This window comes from Sitophilus oryzae, unplaced genomic scaffold (genome assembly GCF_002938485.1).
Source record: "Sitophilus oryzae breed Bouriz unplaced genomic scaffold, Soryzae_2.0 scaffold_1657_pilon_pilon, whole genome shotgun sequence".
Classification (NCBI taxonomy): domain Eukaryota; kingdom Metazoa; phylum Arthropoda; class Insecta; order Coleoptera; family Curculionidae; genus Sitophilus; species Sitophilus oryzae.
In genome coordinates this window covers 1,184,832-1,210,757 of record NW_022146344.1, presented here as the reverse complement: position 1 = coordinate 1,210,757, position 25,926 = coordinate 1,184,832, and the positions used below count along the sequence as shown (strand labels likewise).

Genomic DNA, 25,926 nt, shown 5'->3' with positions numbered 1-25,926 from the left:
TGGTACAGCGGTATAAATAAATATTTAAAATAGACCAGCAATTTTTATACCCCTGTAGACATTTAAGAAAGCAATCAATTTTTTTAGTAAAGTTTATTTCTCTGACTTGAAAGTCAGCACAAGAATTAATTCTGAAATGTAATATTTTGTTTCTACATCTTTCCGTTTTCGTATAATCAACCGAGGCGAATGAGGTGCTCCACCCTGTATATAGTTCTATTCTTCTTTTCCTGCTCATATATATGTATTTACTAAAGAGTAATGGACGACAGTATAGTTACGTCAAGTTTAAAATAGATAAAATATTAATATTTTAAAAATCTGAATATTCTTAATACGACCCGTAACGCAGTATCTAATACAATCCTCTGTTTAGGTATTTCTAGTTTTTGAGAAGTGTTACCAGATATGTTGAAATAGGAAAAAGTAACGTAAAGGCGGACTCTGACGACTCGTATACTTGGCAAGTATTTTTTATTGGCAAACAGGGTTCGGCGGGAGTGCGGCGGCGGCGTAGCTCCTATAATAAACTTAGAAATTCTGTATAGATACCCGACGCACCGTGTATACCCTGTATACCAATTACAAATGTTTGTCAAGTACACGAGTCGTGAGAATGCGCCTTAACCAAAGTCTGTCTAACGAGTCGGAAAAATTTGACAGTCAACACCCAAAAAATGACAGAAAATACAATTTACGCGTGCATTAAACACAACTATCACCGTCATGTATTCTCTCGCTGAACAGACTATATATTCTCACTAGCGAGTAGCTGTATTTTATATATATTTTTATTAAAAAAACATAAAAGGAAATCAAACATCTTAAAACGGGTGACTGTTTTATTCTAAAATATATGAAGAGAGCATGAAGTAAAACATAAGTGCCTATAATGTTAAAAAAATTCTGGTAAGGTAACAATAATACAAAAAATAGAATTGCGCAGTTCTACTGGAAGAACATAATTTATTCAATAAAAAAACAATGTTCATCAAAATTCGCACAAATATAAAATAAAAATATAAAACATATTGCACTTTGTAAACAAAAACAGAACATATACACAATATACATGTATACAAATATTTAAAAAAAATACACAGATTTTTTTGAAATCATTTTCGTTTTAATTCAGTCATGAGGATAATCTGAAGAATATCTTTTAATTTTGATCCCACAACAAGAATTCGCATTAAAAATTGCCAATGTTTAATTAAAATTATGTACATCAATTTGTTTATACTATGTGCTGTTCTTTCACTTAAAAAAATATACATACATAATAATTACACATTATATAGCTATATTTATTAAGATAAAGATTAAAAACATATATAATATACTCTATAACTAATATTTTTAGTTATTTTATATATTTTAGTTGTATTAAAATTATATTTAATATAAATTATCAGTCTTTTTATCCGTAAGAAAAAATATTCGAGTACAAGAAATCTAAGATAAATCGGTTATACAAAATGGTTTAACTTATTAAATAGAAATAATAGAACTAATTAAACAAAATATATTTTATTACAGTTGTCCAACATGAAAAAGATATTTTTTGGTATTGTATCGATAATATTAAATCACTTTATCTCAAATATTTTTATGAAGTGAAAGAACAATACAAATTTATAGATATACAGAGTTGTCCCTAAATAAAAAACTACCTATAAAAATTTAGGAGTGATTCTTTAAATAACGTTGAAAGAAAAAATGGTACTACATCTCTAAATGTCCTATTTTTCAATATACAGGACGATAAAATTGTTATCAAATTTACCAGTGATGTCTGTACACACACATTAAACTATGGTACAAAGAATGCATTTTTTTCTCTCACAATTTTCTGAAGAATTGTTCCTAAAACTTATATTTGTACTTAAGAACCACCCTGTATATTTAGGTATCAATAAAAAAGAAACAAAAACAAATATAATAAAATAAAGAAGAAAAAAACAACTAGCGTAACATGGCAATACCAGTAATTTTTATAAAATTTTTATTTTATCACCTAAGATAAACAATTTATACAATATATAAAAAATGTAACCAATCTATAAACATTTGGTAAACTAAGTAATATTGTAATTACCGAATTAAAAATCTTTAATTGATACAGTCATTTAAAGACTATCCTTCAGTCTTTGATATTAATTGTTTCCGTTTTTATCTCTTAATTTTCATATCTATAACACATCGAGAGTCCCAAAAATCTTAAAAGAGTCGTTACAAGTTGTGAGGGAGACTAAGGTGACCTTTATATCTAGAAACCTTTAGTTTGATTTCTCTTACCTCTATTTTTTTCTTAAATTGACTAGAGAAGAAAGTAAGGACAATTTTCGATCTTAAATTTTTGGACGGTTGTATAATTATGTCAATAATAGCTTTCTTTGATCTAAGGTGACTATAAGTCAATTATGAACCAGTAAATAATCTAAATTTATATAAAATTATTTAGGACTTTTCCATCTTAACCACTAGGTACTGTGACAAAGTACCTTAGATTTATAGAAACGACATAATGCGGCGGCTTCTTTGAAGTATGCACCTTAAATTGTTTGACCTTCGAGTCACATATTTTGACAATTAAATTCACATGTTTACTAAAAAAATGTCTAGAATTTTATTCCAAACCGTGGTCCACAGCCTTATAGCCTCCAATATCATCAGTGACATGACGCAATTTCTAGGGAAAAATTCAAACGCTATATTTCAAATTATTTCCCGCAGCACTGTCTAACGCCGAAGAGGCGTTCACCGACATATTCATGATGATACAATAACAGAAAGATAAGATCCTGGGCGGTCGCAAATCTGTTCTCCGCGCGCATGACGTCACTCGGGTAGTAATTTTCTGTTAAGCTCCGCCAACTACATGCGCAATATCTTATCTCAGAACATCCTTGGCTGTGGCAAATCGGTTCTCCGCGCGCATGACGTCACCCGGATAGTAATTTTCTAATAGGCTCTACCCACTACATGCGAAATATCTTATCTTTCCGTTATTGCATCATGGTATTCGTGACACTCCTGGCTCCTTCTAAAATGCGCCAACTCTACCGACCTAGAGTTGGCTAACTCTACCGAGTAGCTAGTGTTTAAATCATATTTATTAACTAAAGAATATTGACTCCAAACTGCATTCTGTGAAGTCGAACCGGTGAAATGGGTATATAAATCTTCTGAAGGAATTTGCATAAGTCGCTCAGTTAGGCGTGCTCAAGCGTAGTGTGCAAGCGTGGATTTTGATGTGGTTATCGATCGGATAACTAGAACAATAAGAGACCAGACGTTAGCACCAGCTGTTGATTCGTACGGCTTCGTCCAACTTCGTACGGCTTTCGTTTGCGCTCCCCTTCGACAATTAGCTAATCTCAGAGTAAGGGCTAATCGATATTCGGAATTTTGGATTTGCGCTATTGCGCCAGTGTCTGTCCAACAAACGAACTTATGTGAAATATACATGGACCGGTTATCTAGTTGTCCCTAACTCGGCTTCAACGCCAACACATTGCAGGGATAGGCGATGAACTGTATATAGTTTATATGTATATGGTTTAAATCGACTCTTATGGTGGATTCATACTTCGAGTATTTGTCCTAACCTTACCTTTAACATTAATCCTAAGAAATTAACCTCAAGTACTTTGAAATGCCGTTCATACTTCTACTTGTCTTAAGCGGGTTTTACATTTTTTTACAGGGTTTTTCACAAGAAAAATTGCAGCAAAATTTGCAATTCACTTTACAGTCAGCAATTCTGTTGAAATTCTTTGTATTCACACAGTGATACCAATATGAAGAAATTTTTGACGTTTTGAAATTCAATAGAACTTAAATGTTTTATTTCTATTTTTGTTTTATTTTATGTGGTACATAGTATAGTTTAATTTATTATTTAATATTTAATACGTTATTATCGGCAAATTATCGATACAGTTGCCCTTCTGATCCATTATTTTTTTAATGTTGGTAACTATAGAATTGCAACTAACTTGCAATAAAATCGAGTGGGATCGTTTTTCTACAAGACCTTGCAGCTGCAAGAGTATTGCGTGAAAGGATCAGCTGTTTTTAAACTACGCATGCCTTTCATTAAGAAAAACTGCAAATTGCAGGAACTATTGCAGACTGTAAAACGGCCTTTAAGCTCGCAGTTACATTGGACGCGAGTCCGTGCGTTTTTTCATACGTGCGAGCTCTGACGGAATTTACTCGCACGACTATTTTATTATAGTGGTTACATTAGATGCAGAGAACAAGAAACTTATAGAGAAAAAAAAATCGAACGCTTACACGTCCACGTATTAAAAAAAATATTTTTTTTTCAGTTTAATACAATTTTAAAATTGTAAAATAAGATTTATTTTTTATATCAACCCAATTATTATGCTTCGTTTATGATACTTCGTTTTTTAGCTAAACATGTTTAAAGTGTTCATCTTTTTTTCAATTTAGTATAAATTTCTACCAAGTGCCTTTAACGATTCGAATGAAATTTGAAGAGTAAAAGTTACTATAAGTGCAACATATTTTAATGCTAAAAAAGTGTCGACATATTTACCAGGGACGTGCATTTGGGTTATCAGTAAAATATTTTTCTAAAAAAGACATGTGCCCCGCTGACTTTCTTTGTTCCTGTTAACAGAGTTGTGTAGGCCATTTAATGCCGATCAAAAGTTGTAACAGATACTTGATAATCACAATTAATAAAATTAAAATTAATAAACTATTTATTTAATCTAATTTATTATTAAATTTTATTACAATTTATAACACTGCTATTCAGCACTATCTACATCAAATTAAAAAAAAATAATGATATTTAAGGCAATTACAAAAACCTAATTTTTAAAACTTAACATTCTGTAACTTTAAAAATATGCATTTTCGCATTCATGTTCATAAAAACTTTTTTTTATATTTTTTGATGGGGAACCACTTGGTACTTATTTAACACTTTAGTTAGTTATTGATATTAATTGAACTTAGATTAACGAAAATTAATAGCGTTTATCTTATCCAAGAGACCGAAATCGACAAAATATCAAGAGAGAACTTTTAATCATTGAACCGTCTACCCAATTTTTCTAACCAGAGAAAAGAAATGCAGTGGCGCACATCATTTTTTCGAAAAATATGCCAGTAATATATTATTATATTATGCACGACCCTGGTGAATATGTCGATACTTTTTTAGCATTAAAATATGTTGCACTTTAGTAACGTTTACTCTCAAAATTTCATTCAAATCGTTGAAAGCATTTGGAAGAAAATTATAATAAATTGTAAGACTAATAATAATAAGACTTTAATACCCCGTAGATACGAAGTGAAGCAGAATCGGACGTATGTTACATGAGGAATCTCTCCACGAGAGATGGCACGTGTTTTTTGAAACACCCTGTATAGAAACACACAGATTATGTACAGCATATACACATACACATAATATAAAGTTGTGGTTGTCGTCATTCTTTATCCGTTGCGACAACAGTGACCTGTTGGTACTAGATCCTGGTCAAATGGCATTGAAGGCATTCTTTTCTTAATTGTTGTTTCTCTGGTTTAGTGTATGGTTCTTGTAAATATTAACCATTTTACTTTCTTTAATTGTATATATTTTAATTTATTTACGTCTTCTGGTAAACTGTGGAATGTTTGGATTGTTGTTCTTTACTCTTTGGGTTACCATCTTATTTTTTACTTTATGCCTTCTGATGTGTGATTTTCTGGTAATTTTGAACTTTGTTTGTGTTTAACTCCATATTCGTTTTTATAGTATTGTTTTTTTATATAGCAGTACGTCATTTTGCTTATGACGTTGCAATGAGTTTAAAAATTCTTTTCGGTCATATTACTCCATATAGTTCATCCTTGAGGTAAACAGTGTGTGATATAAAAGTATTCTCATGTTATTTGGTATCAGTTTTTGAATTTTTATCAAAGCTGCAATTGTGCGTGTATTTTCATTTTTCAGCTTTGCTATATGAGCATACCATTTTAAATTATTTTTTCTACAAACGTCAGTAAAAATGTAATTTTTAACGCATGCTGTCAGTGCCTAAAATGTGACATTATGTATTATGTATTACCCTAGCAAGCATAAATTTCATAATTAATTTGATTTCAGAATGAACATATGAATTATTCGTTAACGTAAAAAGTAATAATACCTTGATATATACGAGCATAAACTTGTTTGTAGAAAAAATTGTGTATGATATGTGTGCTAAAAGTGATTTTATTTTGTTCAAAGGGATGGGACTTCACAAAATAAAATGCCACTTTTAGCACTTATATCATAAATAACTATTATATTTTTAACACTAAATAGATCATTTTTTTGAAAGTTTATTTTTTGTTTTGTTATTTTAATTATCATATATTCTGTTTCTAGTTCACTTATGGTTAGAAGATTATTATAGCACTTTCTCTAGGTATTTGTTGATGTTTATTTCAATGATGTTCTGATTTGTTCCTGTACATAATAAACATGTATCGTCAGCATATCCGTATATTTTGTAATGATAATTGTCATGTCAGTAATTAAAAGTATAAGTTTATTATCATACTTTTCGTCATCTTGTCATCCAACCCCAATTATTACCTATTTTTGAATAAATTATTTCTTAATTTGCCGCCATCATATCAGCAGTAATAACACGACTTATATGGCAAAATTATTGTTTTTGTGATGGGACATGCTAAATTAATTGAATTTTCATTCTAATAGCATTAAATGCAAACGTATCTGAATGCATAATTTGCGACGAAAAAATATTTCCTAAAATTTTGAACTTATTGTGAGCATATGCCGTTTCTGAACTGGTTCAAAAATATAACCTCAAACAAAGCTAATATTCTTAATTGTCCGAAAAAGCTTAGAACCAATTTTATTCAGGTCACTCTAGTCTTCAAGGTCTATATACAAAAAATCTTTTCCTTTACTTTTTTTAGTATCGACAAGACCAATAAACGAACAGAGAATTTGCAACTTGTGCAACACTATCTTCTTGGCAACACATGTCAAATGTCACTAACTCTAACGATCACACTTAATATATAGTCCAGACAAAAGTATTGCGACGAACTGGACAATATATACGAATTTAGTCTGTTTGAGATTCCCTGAAACAAAATATTTGATTTAAATCAGTGTTATTTTGTGAGAATAATATAAATAGAGAGAGATCAGTAAATGTAAAGGAGTTGCAACTGGCTATAAACAATTGTTTTCTTTTACGTTAGGGTGCCTCTCGGTTTACTTATGTCTCCCAGATTACATTGTAACCTTTACCTTTGTTATGACCTGAAATCTTCAACTATCTCTGATATTCCTATAGAGCTGTTAAGCATTTGTAGTTCGACGAGATCCAATGCTCCCAAGCCTTCTTTCAGTTCGTCAGTCAGGAATTCGTTATCTAGTTGTCTCATGTCAGCACTACCTGAAAAATCTGTAAAAAAATCCTTTCAGTTCATTTGCATAATGTTTTTTTTTTTATATTTTCACATATAATGAGACAGTAAATACACTTCCGTGTCATTAAGGCGTTAAGTATCACTGAATTGATATTGATTTTATTTTCAAGGCCTTACTAGTAGTGGAGTGCCCAGAGACTTACTTCAGAATTCAATTCCTGTGAATGTATTAATGTGAAACCTTGTGTATTGTGTTTTATAGATAAAATACTAAAATGTTTACCTATTATTTTTCGTTGCTTTTAATTTTTTATTTTAGTAATTTTAGTAAATTCTTAAATTATTTCCTTCTTACTTTTTTGATTATTTTAATTCTTTTTGTAAGTAAATTTATTGAAGTAAATAAATCTAATGCATAAGCTATACCTATTCTGCTTATATTCTAATCATTGAAATTTTGATTGAAATCGAATTATACAGGGTGTCGCGACATATACGACGCAGTTTTTGCAAGGAGAACAAAAGTTTGTATTGAAGTGAAATTTTGTGAGCTTATGTAAGTCAATTTAAAGCATTTTCTAAAATTATGTAGAGTTCTACAGGGTGTCCCCCAAAAAAGTTACATATCAAATTTATGTTTTTTGTAATGGAACACCCTATATATTAATTGATTTTTGGATTCTAGTAAAAAATAAAGGTTTGTTTCATTAGAAAAGTATATGACTAAAATGTATAGTTTTTGAAATACATTCACCGGCACGAAAAATGGTATTTTAAAGGTTTGGTTTGTGGTTTGGTGGTAATATATTTTGTTTTAATGGGCCGATTTTGATAATTTTTTAAGCAGTGTTTAGCCAAATTATTTGACTTTTTAGTACTCTTTTTCCAAATTAAAAATGAAACTCCGCATTTGTTAATTGTACGAGGGAAAACAAAATTTTAATATTTTGGTGAAGTTTGAAGCACCCTGTGGAATATGGTAAAACCGCAAGAAATTTAAAAAATAATTTTATCATCTAAATATATCCTTTCTCGATGGTTTGTTTTTTGGTTCATCTCATTAGCTTTATTTCTCATGCCTTTGCTTTTGGGCCTAGTCAACACATTTGGTAAATTGTAAGTTCTGGTCTCGAAGCATAAGATTTGCTTCATTTGCACTGGTGCTAAAAGTAAGTCACGTGATTTACTTTTAACACTGAAGCGATAACAATTACCCTAGCAACCATAAATTTCATAAATAATTTGATTTCAGAATGAACATATTATGAATTATTCATTAACCTAAAAAGTAATAATACCTTGATATATACGAGCATAAACTTGTTTGTAGAAAAAATTGTGTATGATATGTGTGCTAAAAGTGATTTTATTTTGTTCAAAGCGATGGGACTTCCCTTCTCACAAAATAAAATGCCACTTTTAGCACTTATATCATAAATAACTATTATATTTTTAACACTAAATAGATCATTTTTTTGAAAGTTTATTTTTTGTTTTGTTATTTTAATTATCATATATTCTGTTTCTAGTTCACTTATGGTTAGAATATTATTATAGCACTTTCTATAGGTATTTGTTGACGTTTATTTCAATGATGTTCTGATTTGTTCCTGTACATAATAAACATGTATCGTCAGCATATCCGTATATTTTGTAATGATAACTGTCATGTCAGTAATTAAAAGTATAAGTTTATTATCATATATGACTAAAATGTATAGTTTTTGAAATACATTCACCGGCACGAAAAATGGTATTTTAAAGGTTAATATATTTTGTTTTAATGGGCCGATTTTGATAATTTTTTAAGCAGTGTTTAGCCAAATTATTTGACTTTTTAGTATCTTTTTCCAAATTAAAAATGAAACTCCGCATCTGTTAATTGTACGAGGGAAAACAAAATTTTGATATTTTGGTGAAAGTTTGAAGCACCCTGTGGAATATGGTAAAACCGCAAGAAATTTAAAAAATAATTTTATCATCTAGATATATCCTTTCTCGATGGTTTGTTTTTTGGTTCATCTCATTAGCTTTATTTCTCATGCCTTTGCTTTTGGGCCTAGTCAACACATTTGGTAAATTGTAAGTTCTGGTCTCGAAGCATAAGATTTGCTTCATTTAATCTTCTTCTTATAGTTCGTTAGTCAATATGTACGTTTCTTAGGTGCAATTCATTATCAATTTGAAAAGCTGGCAAACGGCGGTTCTTTAGCGATAAACTTACAATAGGTCGATCGTCTCGATTAGAAGTTCTCATACGAAGGTTCCTGGACGTCTAGATTGACGTCTTCATGACGTCCTATGGACATAATTAAAAAAATAGTATACTTTATGGTATTAAGGTATTTTTGGAACCGGAATTTTATAGCAAATTCACTGAACTAGACAAATATAGATATATATTTGACTCACCCTGTACATCTAGGTATACAAATATTTTTGAAATATGAACTACCATTAAACACATATTTTGTAAAAGGTTTGGAGTAAAAATATTAAATAGGAATCCTGATACAGAGCTTTTCCGGAATACGGATCCATCTTGTATGTATGCATTTGTATATGTGTGTTTATTTAAATACTAAAGTCAAAGCAACGAATTTAAATAGGTAAACTTTGTAATATATCTTATTAACAATACAATGCAAAAAGTTTTATATATAAAAATTCGTTCACAGTAAATGAATTCCTAGGTATGCATCCCATAAGGGCTTAAAGCACTCTACTATAGGTAGCCTGAAATAAAAAATAACATAACATCTGTTTAACATCGGTAATAATCAAATAATGATCCATTAAATTTGATTGTGCGCTTCAAAAAAAAACAAAAAAAAGAACGTACAGCGAGTTTTCATGCATCTGAATTTCGGACGTTCTCTGTACAAGATAGATTTTAAAACTTTTCATGCATGCAAACATTTTTTACGACATCAACTGTATATTTGATACCAATTAAACTTTTAGTTACGTAATCGAGGGTGCGATTTTTAAATTCATTGTCAACATATTCGTCACCGGTCTGACTAACTGGAATTTAAATTTCCCGTTGGGGATTCAGGTAGTAGCTCTGCTGTAAAAAATTTCAAATTGCCACATTTATTTATTTATTTTCTGACATTGTCATTCGTTTTGACATTTTAGTTTTGTATTACGAGTTTTTGGTTTAAATTAATCGTGTTGAGATATTTTAAGCTTACACATTTTTTTTTACTAGCAGACCTTGCAGTCGAACATTGTTCATTTTAGAACCTCTTTTAGTGCGAAGTGTACAAGATAGCTTAATAGCCGTAAAAACTCATCGCAACGTTATTAGAATATTTTAAACGGGAAAGCGGTAAAAATGGCCCTTTATGTCCGTTAAGTACTGTTCAGGAGGTGAGTTTTGTTGATGTAAATAATAACCGTTTATATATGTATGAATTTATAATTCATTTATTTTTGTTTCCTAAAATATTTTGATTAAAAGAAAATATGTAAGGGTGGGCAACACTGTGCCGGTCAAGCTTAATCACGTGACTGAAAGTTTATTTGATATGAACTATAGGTATCTATCAGATTAAAACGCCTGAAATTCAGAAAATTGTTAAAACTTTAACTTTTTACGAATTCCGTATTATTTTTCACAGAAAACTTCCAAAATTCTGATACATGAGCACTTCGTTTAGAAATATATATTAATTTTGACTTAATCGTTGACTTATAATTACACAGTTGTATGAACATTGGTAACGTATGTTACAAACAACTCTGCAAATTCTAAGCCAACGATATGCGTTTATTTACCTGTCAATATGATCTCTGGAACGCTTGTCGGAGTATTGGGTGACGTGTTCTGCAATCCCGGCGACGGCGATGGGAACACCAACTGTTGCGACGGCGACGTACTAAAGTAGCCGGTATCCGCCGTGACGTCATTCATGTTCTGCCCGTGCGATTGGGACATTTGAGGATTCGTTGATTGATCTGTGTATTGCATCTGACCGATGGGCGAGTCAGACTGTAGCGTATACAAAACAGATATTTGTACAGGTGTAATTGAATCACAAAGCCCGTTTTTACCAGAATAAGTTATACTTTTAGTAAATAATTGCAGGACTTTTATACCATCTGGCACAGAATAAATACCCCGAAATAAAAGAAGTTAATGTGGACAAAATTAAAATATTAAACAATAGACATGTATAAAAGATAAAGCAATCATAGTTTGTTCTGACCCAACATACCGATTACAGTTAAAGGGTGGTGCATCGTCGTTGGAAACATAGGAAATCCCATGCAAATTTTGAACTGGCCAAATATTGACCCCCTGTTAATTTTACAGCGAAGTCGTAAATAATTTTTTAAAACGTCTGCGTATGCTCAATACATATGCCAAATTTGTTTAAAACCAAACAATTTTAGACATTCTAACTAATTTATGAAAAACTGCATCTATTTTTAAATTATAACCAAGCATTTGAGGAGCAGACTTTCTAGATCCATTTTGTCTATTTCTTCGAATTTTGGCAAAGAAAGAAAAACTGCCACGCTTTTTGCAAGACATTTTTGCCGAAAAACTAGTATACTTGTAAAATGGATAAAAAATCAGTACACCTACATGTGAAAAATGTAGTTTTGATGATATCGTGACGTGACAACGTGACATTTATCTTTATTCTTCTGCTACCACGATCCGTATCCCCAACTACATGGTCCCCAGTCGTAGTTCCATGCGTTATTTTAAGTAGTATCTATTATTAAAAAAAATAGAGAAGTTGTAGTACAATAAAGAAACTCTTCATATGGCAATGACAAACAGCAGTATGTCAACCGCACACAAGGACATACTTCTGTTTGTTTGTCTACCGCCAATGAACATACAGCACATAAAAAGTCTAAGGTATTTTCGCCATTTAATTCGAATGGGATAAAATATATTTAACACGTCGTTTCTGGCATGATATTGTAACTGTGTGTATGTAGTTTGCAATGCCACCTTTGGCTGGAAATCTTTAAAAATGGACAAAATGCATTTAGTAAGTCTGCTCTTCATTTATCTGTTTACATCAGATTTGTATATCTTGGGTAATTTCGTTTTGAACGGTATACTTTGCCTATTTATTTGTCTGAGTACTAAACTACGTCAGAGTAATAATAACACAAACACAACTTTTATCTGGGCTATTTATCCTGGGCTAGTATGCCTGGAAGAAGTGTTATAATAAGCCTATAAATATAGTGGTGAAGCAGACATAAAAAATATTGTTACAAGTAAACTAAAATTGTTGAAATCAATATAGTAAAAATTTGTTTATATGCAACATCAATAACATAAGCTAATTTTTTTACATAATCAGTATTAGTAAAGCTAAATATTATTAATTTACTAAAGCATTTAATATTATAATGAAAAACACAAAAAATCATGATACATTAAACTGACATGCCAAGTTAGATATTTAAAACCTCATATATTCCCTACTAAAAATGTAATAAAACCATTTACGTTTTTTTATTACAAAAACTCTGCAGTATCAGTTCATATAGTTCAAGATCATGCAGTATATTTATATCTTAATGATTAACAAATATGTACATTCAAATTTTCTCATGCTAAAATATATAGTCATTCAATGTAAACAGGAAATTTTTATTTTGTTCTGATTGGATATGACAACGGTTATAGTGATATTTATGTTAAATGAAGTGTCAAAAAGGAAAATATGTATAGCAACTAACATCCAGACATTGGAAGGCTATCGCAGAAACAGCAAGCTCTTTGATCTTAGAATTGCAAGCGTAAGAAAAAGTATATTTTTGGAGACAAATTAATAAAAATAACGTACTCCGACTCAACTAATTCGGAGCATACTGGACCAAGCTAAATTAAAAAATATAAAATTTAACAAAAAAAGCACGATTCCATTTTTTTAATGAAATTGTAGGAAACAGATAGGAAACAGCTTTCTAATCTTCTAAATTATTTTTTTTAATTCAAATTTAAAAACTCAAAACAATATGAAATTAAATAAATTTACTGTAAAAATCAATTTATTAAAACAAGAATTTTTTATATGTATATATAGGATGTTTGCAGTTTTTTAGTGATTTTTAATCCTTAAAATGTTGTAGAATGAGACAAGTTATATGTTGCAAACCAATCGACAATATTCCAATTCAGTCACATTGGCTCTTGCTTCTTCCAAATATTACCGAAAATGCACTAATATAAACACCCTGTATATTGAAATAACATATTACATTGTTACTTATTTTAATTTGTCAATTACCAACAAAACACCCAGTAGTATCTCTGGTGCCATTATAAAAGACAAAGGTGCAAAAATTTTGAAAGAAAATGATTAAATAAAAATACATATTTTTACGTATTCTAAGAGATAAGGGACTAAGTTCAAGTAACAATAATAGAAAAAAAAATATAAATAAATAAATTATCTGCATGTAAATGGTACCTCGAGTTGTGCGCTCCAAGTGCAGCCCGACTCCACTAGGCTGGCTACTAGCTGCGCCCAGTCCTACCAACACAACATGCACACACATTTATACACTTAGCGCCATCTTTAATGAGTAATGTAACTAAAAATTTTCATTTTTTCTAACTTTATTAATAAAAAACTATAGGATATTTCGAATATAAGGACATTTCAGCAGCTGATTCCTCAACATTATTTTATAAAACATGTTCGTATAAACTTTTTAATAAAAAGACTAAGGAAGAAGTATAATGATATCCATGCATTCATACATGAGAGACGGAATGGACGCCATCCTTGACAGTGTGTTTGACGTTTCAATTGACATATTTAAATTTCATATGAAATTTTAGGGATTTGTTGGGCTTTTTCTGAACTTATTTTAAGCTATTTTCGATACCAATTCAACTTTTAGTTAAATAATCGGCACGATTTTTAAATTCATTGTTGCCAACCATGGACATACTCGCCGCCGGGCTGACTAACTGGAATTTGCTTTTCCCGTTGGGGTTCAGGTGGTAGCTATGCTGTAAAAAATGTCAAGTTGCGATATTTATTTATTTATTTCTTGATATTGTCATTCGTTTTGACACCTTAGTTTTGTATTACAAGTTTTTGGTTTAAATTAATTATGTTGTGATATTTAAGCTTAAATTTTTTTACTAGCATACCTTGCAGTCGAACATTGTTCTTTTTAGAACCTCTTTTATTGCGAAGTGCACAAGAGAGCTTAATAGCCGTAAAAAACTCATCGCAACTTTATTAGAATATTTTGAACGGAAAAGCGGTAGTAATGGCCCTTTATGTCCCTTAAGTACTGTTAAGGAGGTGAGTTTAGTCAATGTAAATAATATCTGTTTATATATTTGTAATTAATTTATTTTTGTTTCCTAAAATATTTTGATTAAAAGAAAATATGTAAAAGTAAGCAACGCTGTGCCGGACAAGCTTAATCATATGACTAAAAGTTTATTTGATACGAACTATATCTACTTATATTTTTACACGTTTTAAATAAAATTAGAACCTCGTTGATAAACCGGAATATAAGTCAGCCATATTGAACTCTCATCGCGCTTCACCTAAGTTTTTAGCCAATAGTATAAGCCAATAAATAAAAGACTAAGAAAAATCAATATTTTTCTATTCATATTACAGACGGAAGTGACGAAAGGAGATACATTATTTTGTTCGTTTTGTTTGACGTTTTTCTTGACAACATTTAAATTTGATTTGAATTTTTGAGGGTTTGTTACGCTTTACTGTATTTATTTTATTTTTTTGTTTAGTTGTTTCAGTAGCATAAGGATATTCTTGTTATTAAATAATACCGGTGCGTCTCAAAACTGGCTCACCCCTATAACTTTTTTATTTTTTTCAGATAATAAAATGAGATTCGGTATGTTAGTATATGACATAAATTAGGATTGATTGACGTATTCAATTGTTTTTGGTCACTTCCTGAAATGACTACAACTTTTGATTTTTAAATGGCACCCTCGGTATTTTTTTACTTTTTCAATAGAAAATGACATTCTGAATAGATTGACATATCATATATCAACTTTTGACATTCTCGCTTAATAAAAAATCATATTTTAAAATTCAATCTAGAGTTAAAAACTAACGAACTCTTAATCAAGGAGTCTTAGAAAAATAGATTTGATCGCCTAATGTTTTTAGTGTCTTGTCCTGACCAGTTATAGAAAATGTTCAAATCGTATTTTTAATCATATCTTAATTTTTTCAAATGGGACGAGGGTGGCTCATTAGCATATTTGGAAAAAAAAAATTTACGAATAATTTGATACCCCACACTTGGTATTTAAAAATCAAATTTTCGTTACGAACCGCAAGTTATAATTTCAAATAAACCATATGCAAAAATGTCAAAAGTTGACATATGATATGTCATTCTATTCAGAGTGTCATTCTCTATCAAATAAAGTCAAAAAAACCGAGGGTGCCATTTAAAAATCAAAAGATGTAGTCATTTCCGATGAAACAGGAAGTGACCGAAAACAATTGAATACGTCAAAATCTCGTTTTTTTATTTAAAAAGATAAAAAAGTTATAGGGGTGACCCACTTTTGAGACACACCCGGTATATCAACTTATTTATGTATATTACAAACAGTGTTATAGTAATAGAATGTTTTATAAATTTTAATACCTTACAATTTTAATATTTACTGACTCAAAACTCAGACAAAACCAGCAAATTACTAAGTCTGTCCCCCTACTTTTATAAATTAACACCTTTAAAAAAACCCTACTGATAAACCGAAATCTCAGCCATATTAAGGTAACTTCGCGGTTGCTTGGTTGATATTATGCTCTATCCTTAGTCTTTTGACCGGACTATGTTTATATAAACCATCTTTCGTAAAATATCCTAAGGAATCATCTAAAATATATCTCTCTAACATTGTACCCTGTATAATGTCATTTTTTTACTGACCATAAAATGAAGTATGAGCTGATTAAACTCAGGTGATTATGTAATTTTTAAATGTCATTATTTCAATAAATAAAAATTAAAAAATATAATTATCCTAAAAAAAATAATGATATTAAAAATGATTTAAAACAATGTAACTAAATTTAAACACTAGCAGTAGGTAAATGTTATTATATATCAATTAACTAATCAATTAACCTTTGATTTTTTTCTTTTTTCATTATTATAAATTCTATTAAGATATCGATCAATATACATTATGTCCCTGGATTGTCTTTACAAGAAGAAAAACGTTTTTAGACCTTTTGAAAAATTTTTTTTACATTTTGAGGAAAATACTTTTGCTTGTTCTAGAAAGGTACATCCCGTTTATACTTTTCCAAATTTCCATACTGTTTTAGAGAAAATTAAGAAAAAATAAAAATAGGAATGAATTTTTTCCTAAAAATCCTAAAAATCAAAAGGCGTATGGTAATATCAATTGGATTTCATTCTTTGATAAATGGTTATTATTAATTTCGATTAACATCATATTCTTTGCTGCAGTTAAAGTATTACATTTTCCGATAACTATCATAACCCTTTCCATAGCATTGAACTAAATAAATTTTGTGCTTCTTTAACATTTTCTTAATTTTTCTAAAACGGTCTGGAAATTCGGAAAAATATAAACGGGATTAACCATTTTAAAACAAGCATTTTTTTATGAAGAATGCATTTTTCTTAAAATGGCAATGATAAAAAAAGTTTTTCCTCTTGTAAAGACGATCCGGGGACATGCTGTAGAAACTATGTTTACGTTAAACTGAAGTTTAACAATATCATTTAAACCATTTGAAAACTATATGATATAAGAGTCAATCCGATCTTAGATGTCATATTTTAAAAGTACTAGACAGACAATGATTCAGTATTTTAAAAAGAATTTCGGATTTCCATTGTCTTTATTTATTTTAACTTACACAGGTGCAAGGTAAAATAACTATAGACTAATAAAGTCCGAAATTCTTTTAGTATCAACGTCATTTTAACTCACTGAATAGATTATATATAAGAACTAAGCGACCTATCATATTTTGTATGGTATAATCATAAATATATTTTATTCATTTCGACTTCAACTTTGCTATTGTATATGACTACTGTAAATCATTTTTTTTAGGAGTCGTTCATCGAAATCATATATGATTTCAGACTATACCTGTCATTGTGATTGTGTAGATTTTGTGCATACCATTATGTAATATAGTTACTATTATAAACAGAATGTAATTTTCTAATATTTTTTTAATATTGCGTTTTCGTAAACATAATTCAGAATAGGCAATAGTCTCTCAATGACTGCGCACGTAATGTATGGAAGCTGAATCTCTAATCTAATGAGTCAATGCAGATCTGGCTGAATACGTAGTTAGATCATATCAAATCAAAGAACTAAAAAAGCCGTATGACTGATGACGTAAATGTTTTTCGATGAGGATATATCGGGGCATAAGGTGAACATCTAGTGCACTAGGTATAACAAACATGACTTACCACTCCCTGATTAGCAACAACAGTATTAGTGTATTAATGTTTTATATAGTTTTTATTTCCATTGCACAGTTCCTTTTTTTAATTTAAAAATTTACACGATACATATACAACCGGTATGCTATATACAAAATCCAAATGCGCCGATATGCAGCACATGATGACATCGTCTGTACAGACCTTACATGGCAGCATTTGTTAATAAACTATATTATCCATTGTATAAAAAGACTAAGAGTACGGAAGGAGAGTCCAAAGGCAAAAGTGTGTCGAATCAGAGGGTATACGCCAGTGACAGTTGTTTCTGTCATTTTAATTCACAGGTAAATTGTACCTTCTGTCACTTTTTGGAAAAATCACCTATCGAAATCTTCATGCATTAGATACAAAAGCGACAATACTGTCAGTTCTGTTTGACATTTCACTTGACACATTTGAATGTGATTTGAATTTTTGCGGATTTATAGCGCATTTTTGCATTGGTTTTATGTTAAGTGTACAAATCTGGAAATATATTGTGTCAGTACTTGAATTACAGTGAGACTATGAAAATTTTAGAAAGAGGCATCAAAAATACAATATGACGAAAAAAAAACGGCGCCATCGATGACTTTGAAATAAAGGCCGCTCTTATTTTGTATGTAAAATTATATGGAGGATGTCATCGATCGTTATTCAAAAAGCCGGCTGGATAAACTTTTTGCCCTAGTATATTTTATTTGGTGTTAGCTGCCATGCCAGTTTGTATTACATTACACAGGCAGTGTATTCCATGTGACGTCACACCATGCGTAGAAATATACTGGTTATATATGCATCATGAAAATGTGTTAATAAAGTAACATATCCCATTAAAATAGAAATTATGACAGAATACCATAGAAAAAATTTATAACTACGTTTATTCCGTTTGATGCAAAATTTTATTTCGATTTAGTTTCTTTATCCAATTTATATTTTGTCATACTTTCTAAATACTCTGTTTTGTTTGTTATTTTTATACATTACCCTTACAACTACAAACCAGATGATAAATGCAAAAATTGAATAATAAAAACTATAGGAAATCATTTTGTAAATAAAAATAATTTTAAATCTTTAAAGCAACTAAAAGGAATACACTTTAAATTATCTTTATGATAAAATTAACGAATTTTTTGATACAAAGCAAATGACGTCCGTATGTTTTTATTAGTGTTAATATAGAAACAACCATAAATGAACAAAATAAGAAACAACTCACCACTGTCAACTGTTCAAAGTGTTGCTGGAACTGCATATTTTGATTTTGGATATGGTAATCGTTTGATAAAGGGCTGGGCTCTCCCGGACTACAAGGCGCAGAGTGTCGTCCACCCAGGGTTGGTGATGGTTGAGGGCTGGGTCTCGGACTTCGGTACCCGTCAATAGGCGATAACTGTTGAGAAGTAATGAATTAAGAGTCTTGTTCTAAATATAAACAGATATTGAAACAGTTCAAGATCATTCAAATCAACATATTACCAAATTCGGAATATGCATTTACCGCGAACGATTCCACAAAATCGCGCAATCAGCTAAACTCATGAAGATAAATAGGAACAAAAACTCCTTCTTTTATATAACAGCCTGATCATTCTGAATTTTCTCAATTTTTCGGATTTCCTGAATTTTAAAGCGCAAGATAAAGATAAACCTTGATTTATATTGTGATCAGCTGACGGACAGAGACACTAGAGGTGGGAATTCTAGTTCCTTGGGAGGAACTAGTTCCTTAATTCTAGTTCCTCCAGAGGAATAGTTCTTTGAACTAGGTCTTTAGTTCACAATAGTTCCCGACTAACATTGACATCCCCCTTGCTTGTTAATGCGTTTCGTTGTCAGTCAGAACTATTCACAGTATGACCTGTATAATTTTTATAATGTACGGAGATATAACGAGACGTGTAATTGTGTATGTTAAAAACATATAGGTAAGTTTTATAGCAAATAAAAAAAATTAAAAAAAACTCAAATCAGAATTTAAAAAACTATATCACAAATCAATTGGAGCAAATATTACAAAAATTTTACGAAAAATTGCATTTTTCCTCACTTCAAGCTTTTTGTTTTTGTCTAAAAATTCAGAATATCTACTTCGTTTTATAAGATATTCCTTAATTTTAGGGACCTAAAGTGAAACATTCCCATAAAATATTTAAAAAACAAACTAAAAATCAAAAACAGTATCCACGACAATTTTCTGTGGTAATTACGCCGCGCCGGCTGCGGCAATAGACAAGACCGAATCCATTGTCGTCGCCTTGTAGTATATCTCGGATTTGCCGACTGAACAGATTCCCGTGAACTATAGTCTTTTAATAGTTCCTCTATGTCCTGATCCGATAACATACGGCTCGCACTCCCCACGCCTGCCTAGCATCAATCGCGCTGGCTGATCCATACGTAAACTAGTCTTTATTTAGTTCCTCTAGTTCCTTTAGGTCCGGATCCGATAACATACGGCATAAGGCTGGCACTCCCCACTCCTGCCTAGCATCGATCGCGCTGGCCCGATCCGTTCGTACGTAAACTAGTCTTTTATTTAGTTTAGTTCCTCTAGGTCCGGATCCGATAACGTACGTCTGGCACTCCCCACTCCTGCCTACCATCGGGCTACGCGCGCTAGCCGATCCGTCGCCGTCGCATATTATTCTATATCGGACACAGTCTCGATCCCGGAATAGGTCCTGAGGAACTAGTCCTTTGAGAAACCAGGAACTAGTTCCTTTCATTCCGGGGTCGGAATAGTTCTTGGAACTAGTTCGTTCACGAACTACACACCTCTAAGAGACACAAGGAAATACAGGGTTGGCGGTTTCTACGCTAGTTGTCAAGTTTGGTTTGGTTAGGTTAATTAATAATAGAAAATAATAGTTTTAACATGTAGAAAACATTTTATAAAAAAACTACCTTTTTCGAATTAGCAAAACTCTTTTAAATACGCTGTTTTCTGTTAATGAGTGCTGTAAAAATGTATTTCTTTATATTTGGTTTTTAAATTATTATTTTGTACAGAAATCAAAATGTGTGCAGAAATAATTGTATAAGAAAATATGTATAAGTTGGGAAGAAAGAGAAACGCCATTTATTCCTCGTTTTATTTATTTCTTACATGAATTTTAGTGATGGGAAAAACCGATTAATTTCAATAATCGAGTACCCGAGTTTCAAGCGATTGCAATAACCGAGTGATCGCTCGAACGAAATATCACTCGTATTTAAAAATACGGTTTGGTTGAGTCAAGTTTGGTTAGTTAAGTACTCGTTAACGCCAAGCAGTAAGTTGTGTGCACAGGGCACATATTCTTTCGGTGATGGATGGCAAGTAGCAGGCGGCGAGCGATTCGCTGGATCGCTTGATTTAGTTTATTTCGAAGCATTGTCGATGTAGGTCGTAAAATTTTGTCCCTCAGATACGCAACGGATAAATATATATACGTATAAATTTGCTACCTGCAATGTATATAGAAAATTCGCTCGACTTCTTATCGAGTATGTCACATTAAAATCGGATTTCAATTTATTTCATTCTAGGATGGCTTGCGTTCGTCGCTTAGTACTCGTCACTTGCATCGCTCGTTCATAATCGAGCGATGTCGGTTATTTCAATAATCGAGTACTCGAGCGTATTTTCACTCGAGTTATCCCATCACTAATGAATTTTACATCAAAATGAAAAAAGTAAAAAAAGGACAGTTGGCTTAAACGCTTTTATTCCTTCTAATCACGTTTGTAATTTTATTTTAAATTGTATTTTTTTGAATTTGTATTTATTAAATTTAGTAACAATAAATTAGTATAGAATTTTCAGTGTACAGAAAAGTTTAATTATTGTCAAAATATATTACTTCATAGTAGGGTTGCCAAAGTTCAAAATAAAATATAGAGGATGAGAGGGTAAAAAAGAGGCACTAGTATAATTTCTCTATTACGATATCTGAATCTCTATATTACACGTTAAATTCAGACAACGAATTTAGAATAACCAGGCCTGTATACAAAAGAGTTCTTTTGGATAAATAACTGAAGTATAGAAATTTGCTATAAAATTTTGTAAAACAAATTCAAGAGTGTACAGTTCGTCTATCTGTTCTGAAGATACTGGGCATCTGTAGGGGGGGAAACGATATTTTCTCGATGTTTCTTGTAAAAAATTAGACGCGCGATTTGTCCCATCAATAAAAATTCGACAAATTTGCAAGTAGCCAATGAAATAAGTGGGCGGAGTGTTTTCTGCCGCTTCTATTTAGGTAGGGATTTATAAAATATATTGCTGTTTATTTAAATGTTTTTTGTCCGCATTCCTTTCATAGACACAGATCCAGTAGACGTACTTTATAGAACCTCACAGCTCAACGAAATCGAAAATATTACCGCAAATTATGGAGTGTAGACGTAAGAATTACATCAGTGCAATAGAAAGTGTCCAACAATGAGGTACCATTAAGAAGGCGCTGCTGTAGCAAAAGTTCTACATTTGAAAGAAAGCGCCAATAGTTGTTAAAGCAGGAAATAATTAAAAACACGGAAAAGTATCCGATTTGTGATGGCGCGTAACGTCACTATTTTTCACCAATTTTTATAACCGCTAAGATCAGTTCGAATTGTTATTGCTTATTAGCGTTACCCTGGCTATTATTTTAACTATTATTGTAGTTTGCCACTTTTTCAAACAAGGTGATTCTCCTTATTTCTACCTTCCATTCCCTGAACAAAGGTAATGGATCTTTAGTTTGTCCAGCAAAAGAATAATATATGACAGTGACAGTTATTGCCTGTTATTTTAATTATCAGTTTTTTAATCCATTTTTGGACGTTGTCTGTCAAAATCAAATATTTTCCCTCGCTGGACAGACTATAGACTATATTAAACTCACAACTGGTGATGATGGTGATCCTGGGTGATACATGCCAGCCATGGCGCCAAGCTGTGAGAAATCGGATGCATCCAGGCCTATATTTTTATCACTCTGAAAAATAAAAATTTCCTCAGGCATACTTGGTTTTCATTTCAAAATTCTTGATAATTCAAACTAGCTACGTACAAAGTAGAAAACCGAAAAATCATAAAAAAAGAAAGATCAATGACCAAGGAAAATTGTTTTTGTTTTGATTAACAAATCGCGTGTTTCCGATGATTATAATTATCTGATGATGTTAGAATTAATAATAAATCATTTAAAAGATGTTATTGTGTAAACAAATCATTTCGGCAAATATCAAAAAATCGTTCAAGTCTTTAATCGAGATCAGTTTGTTTAAAACAAGATTTCTTGAATATTCTTGTATATAGAGTGGCACTAAAAATAAACCTACCTACCTGAGATAAAGATCGATGGTGATACCTAGAATTACTGGGAACTAATAAATGATTCTGAAACAAAATAACAAAAAAAACGTGCAAAATAAAAAAATCTGTCGCTTATAGTAGCAAATTAAAAATAATAGAAACAGATAACAAAAAGCTGCTAATATTGCCTGTTTGTTCACCCTATACTTTGACGCATTATATTTTAACTAGTTTAAGTAATTTGTTTGTGATATTTCCCAACAAGAATGCCAATATATATATATATATATATATATATATATATATATATATATATATATATATATATATATATATATATATATATATATATATATATATATATATATATATATATATATATATATATATATAATAAATATTAAGCGACTAACTAACGACGACTAAGACCTAACTTTGACCTCAGAAACCCGCCCATAAGGTTTTTTTGCGAAAAAAAATGTTGAAATTTTTATATTTTTCTTGACATTTTCCGGAAAATATTGAAAAACTTTTGAATGACGCTTGTTCAGTTTCTGGAAATTTGTTTATAGTGCTTCGAGAGAATCCAATGTTGCCACCTCCTACGTTATCCACATTCTGTATGTTCATACATTATAAGTTTACATTTTTAAATTTATACAAAAAAATACTTGGGTAATTTTATTCATTGTATATTTTTTAATCATTGTAGTATCTATTGAGTACAGTGCATCGTCTACTATATTTTAAATACCTTTTTTACAGTTTAGTAAACTGAAATAATGAAACTAAATAATGGACAATTATAGCAGCTTTTCAACAGTTCAGAATCAGCGCCCTCTATTAGATATGTAAATAGTCAATGTTTAACCTACACTTAAACAGATCAGCTGATGGCATTTTTAGGTTATCCAATTCTTTTGAGATTTTACTTAAAACAGTAAACCTCTGACAAAACTAAAAACAATAGGCAAATATAAGGTAAGCCTGTAAAAATAATTTTATTATTGAAATAGAAATATCAAATATTTTGGAGTTTATTCACAAAAACTAGAGTGTGAGATGGCATATGAATGTATTTTGTGGCAACCAATACTTTTTACTTTTAATCTGAATGTTCCACGTCGTTTTTAAATCATTCTAGTCGATGGGAATTGCTTGGTATTTGCGGCTAATTATCGATTGCTGCCGGCGGCACTGAAAATGTTACCATTATTTTTTAAATTTTTCAAAATAAATTAATTCGGTTATTATTAGTCTATTTTAAAAATGGTAAAGAGAAAATATGATTTTTTTGGCCCAATCTACCACTCCCTAAAATACTTACTCTTATTTCTGGGACACCCTATATAATAAAAATAATAACATATAGTAACAGACATTATTAATAAAGGTATATCAAATATATTTTATCCAAATATCGCAGAGAAAAAATCTACTACTATTTTAATAAAAATATAAATTCAAATCTTGAAAGTAAACTAAAAATTATTTTATTTTAATTAATATAGAAATTTAAAAAATAATAATAAACGAAACCGCCTGTCGAAATATTGTTGTAATAAATAACTTTTTTTAGTTTATTTATATAAGTGCATTCATTTTCTTCCTAAATTTTGATAAAATTATCATATAATTTGCCCCCAAACGCACTAAATTTCACACAGCATGTTATTTTGAAAACATAATGGTCCGTTTAACATACTGATATGCTTTATACCGAAATAATGCTATTTTTAAAATATTATTTGTTTACAAAGTCTTAGTACACCCAACATGAAAGTAATTTTTATATCTTTGTGGAGGGTTCATTAATGTAATCTTGTCTTAGAATTATATATTAAAATAAAAATGATTAGAAGAATACAAAAGATTAGTTTAAAAAAATTAACTATGAAACACCAGACACAAAATTCTCCTAAATAATTTGTCTTAAAACGAGAATTTAGTCAAATTAGTAAAAGTTGTTAATTTCATTTCAACTTGACATTGGTCATAAGTTTAATTTCACGTTAAACTTTAATATATTATATGGCTGAAAAAAAACGGCGTTACAGTGACCCTTGAAACGACGTTCGATGATCACTTCTGTCCAGTATAATGTGAACAAACAGATTGATTATTAAACAAATTGCACAAAATAATATAGAAATTAAAGTAAAAGTAAATAAGTACGTTATTTACAACACTTACACTAGGAGGCTGTTGGTAAGAAGCACTACCTACCGAAAGAGGTTGTGATATGGGTGATGATGCAAAATTAAAACGGTTATGTGTTCGCACGCCAGCCATCATGCTAGTTGGAGACAGTGTCGAAGGACTGGTATTTATGGGACTCTGAAAATGTTGATTTGTTGTAAAAATAAAAAAAAATAAAAAACATAACAGAAATGTAAAGGTTGTGAAGTCTATGTAGGGTATTTTGAAAATGAACACATCAACTGACTATCTCAGATTAATGCCCACTTGCACCGTTTGTACAAACTTTGTTTAAAGGCTAAACAGTGATTAACTATAATAAAATATGTATAGTTAATCACTGTTTAGCCTTTAAACAAAGTTTATATAAACGGTGCAAGTGGGCATAAATACAGAAAAATATAGCATACCCGGTTTAAATCGTCCGCAAGATATGCATAACAAACAGTCTCAGACAAATAATATAAATAGGCAAACTTTTATTGACGATCGTATATGATTATAGTAACTATGAATGTAGT

General features: G+C 30.6%; 1 protein-coding gene across 5 annotated transcripts in view; it reads right to left on the bottom strand.

The window, feature by feature from the left end:
• Window positions 1-5,634: 5,634 nt before the first annotated feature.
• The window catches only part of LOC115880742 (CREB-regulated transcription coactivator 1), a 53,553-nt gene continuing 33,261 nt past the window's right edge, over window positions 5,635-25,926 (bottom strand). For 2 of the 5 annotated variants that reach the window (XM_030898018.1, XM_030898021.1), the window contains 7 exons: window positions 25,400-25,543; window positions 23,237-23,290; window positions 22,794-22,886; window positions 19,139-19,312; window positions 11,212-11,425; window positions 7,307-7,463; window positions 5,635-7,137 (listed from right to left, as the gene is read on the bottom strand). In XM_030898018.1, coding sequence (XP_030753878.1) covers window positions 7,312-7,463; window positions 11,212-11,425; window positions 19,139-19,312; window positions 22,794-22,886; window positions 23,237-23,290; window positions 25,400-25,543 — 831 coding nt within the window. In that variant the 3' untranslated portion in view covers window positions 5,635-7,137; window positions 7,307-7,311. Of the gene's footprint in view, window positions 7,138-7,306; window positions 7,464-11,211; window positions 11,426-13,520; window positions 13,944-17,898; window positions 17,905-19,138; window positions 19,313-22,793; window positions 22,887-23,236; window positions 23,291-25,399; window positions 25,544-25,926 lie in introns of those variants that run through there. The other 3 variants (XM_030898019.1, XM_030898020.1, XM_030898022.1) reach the window with 3 other exon arrangements.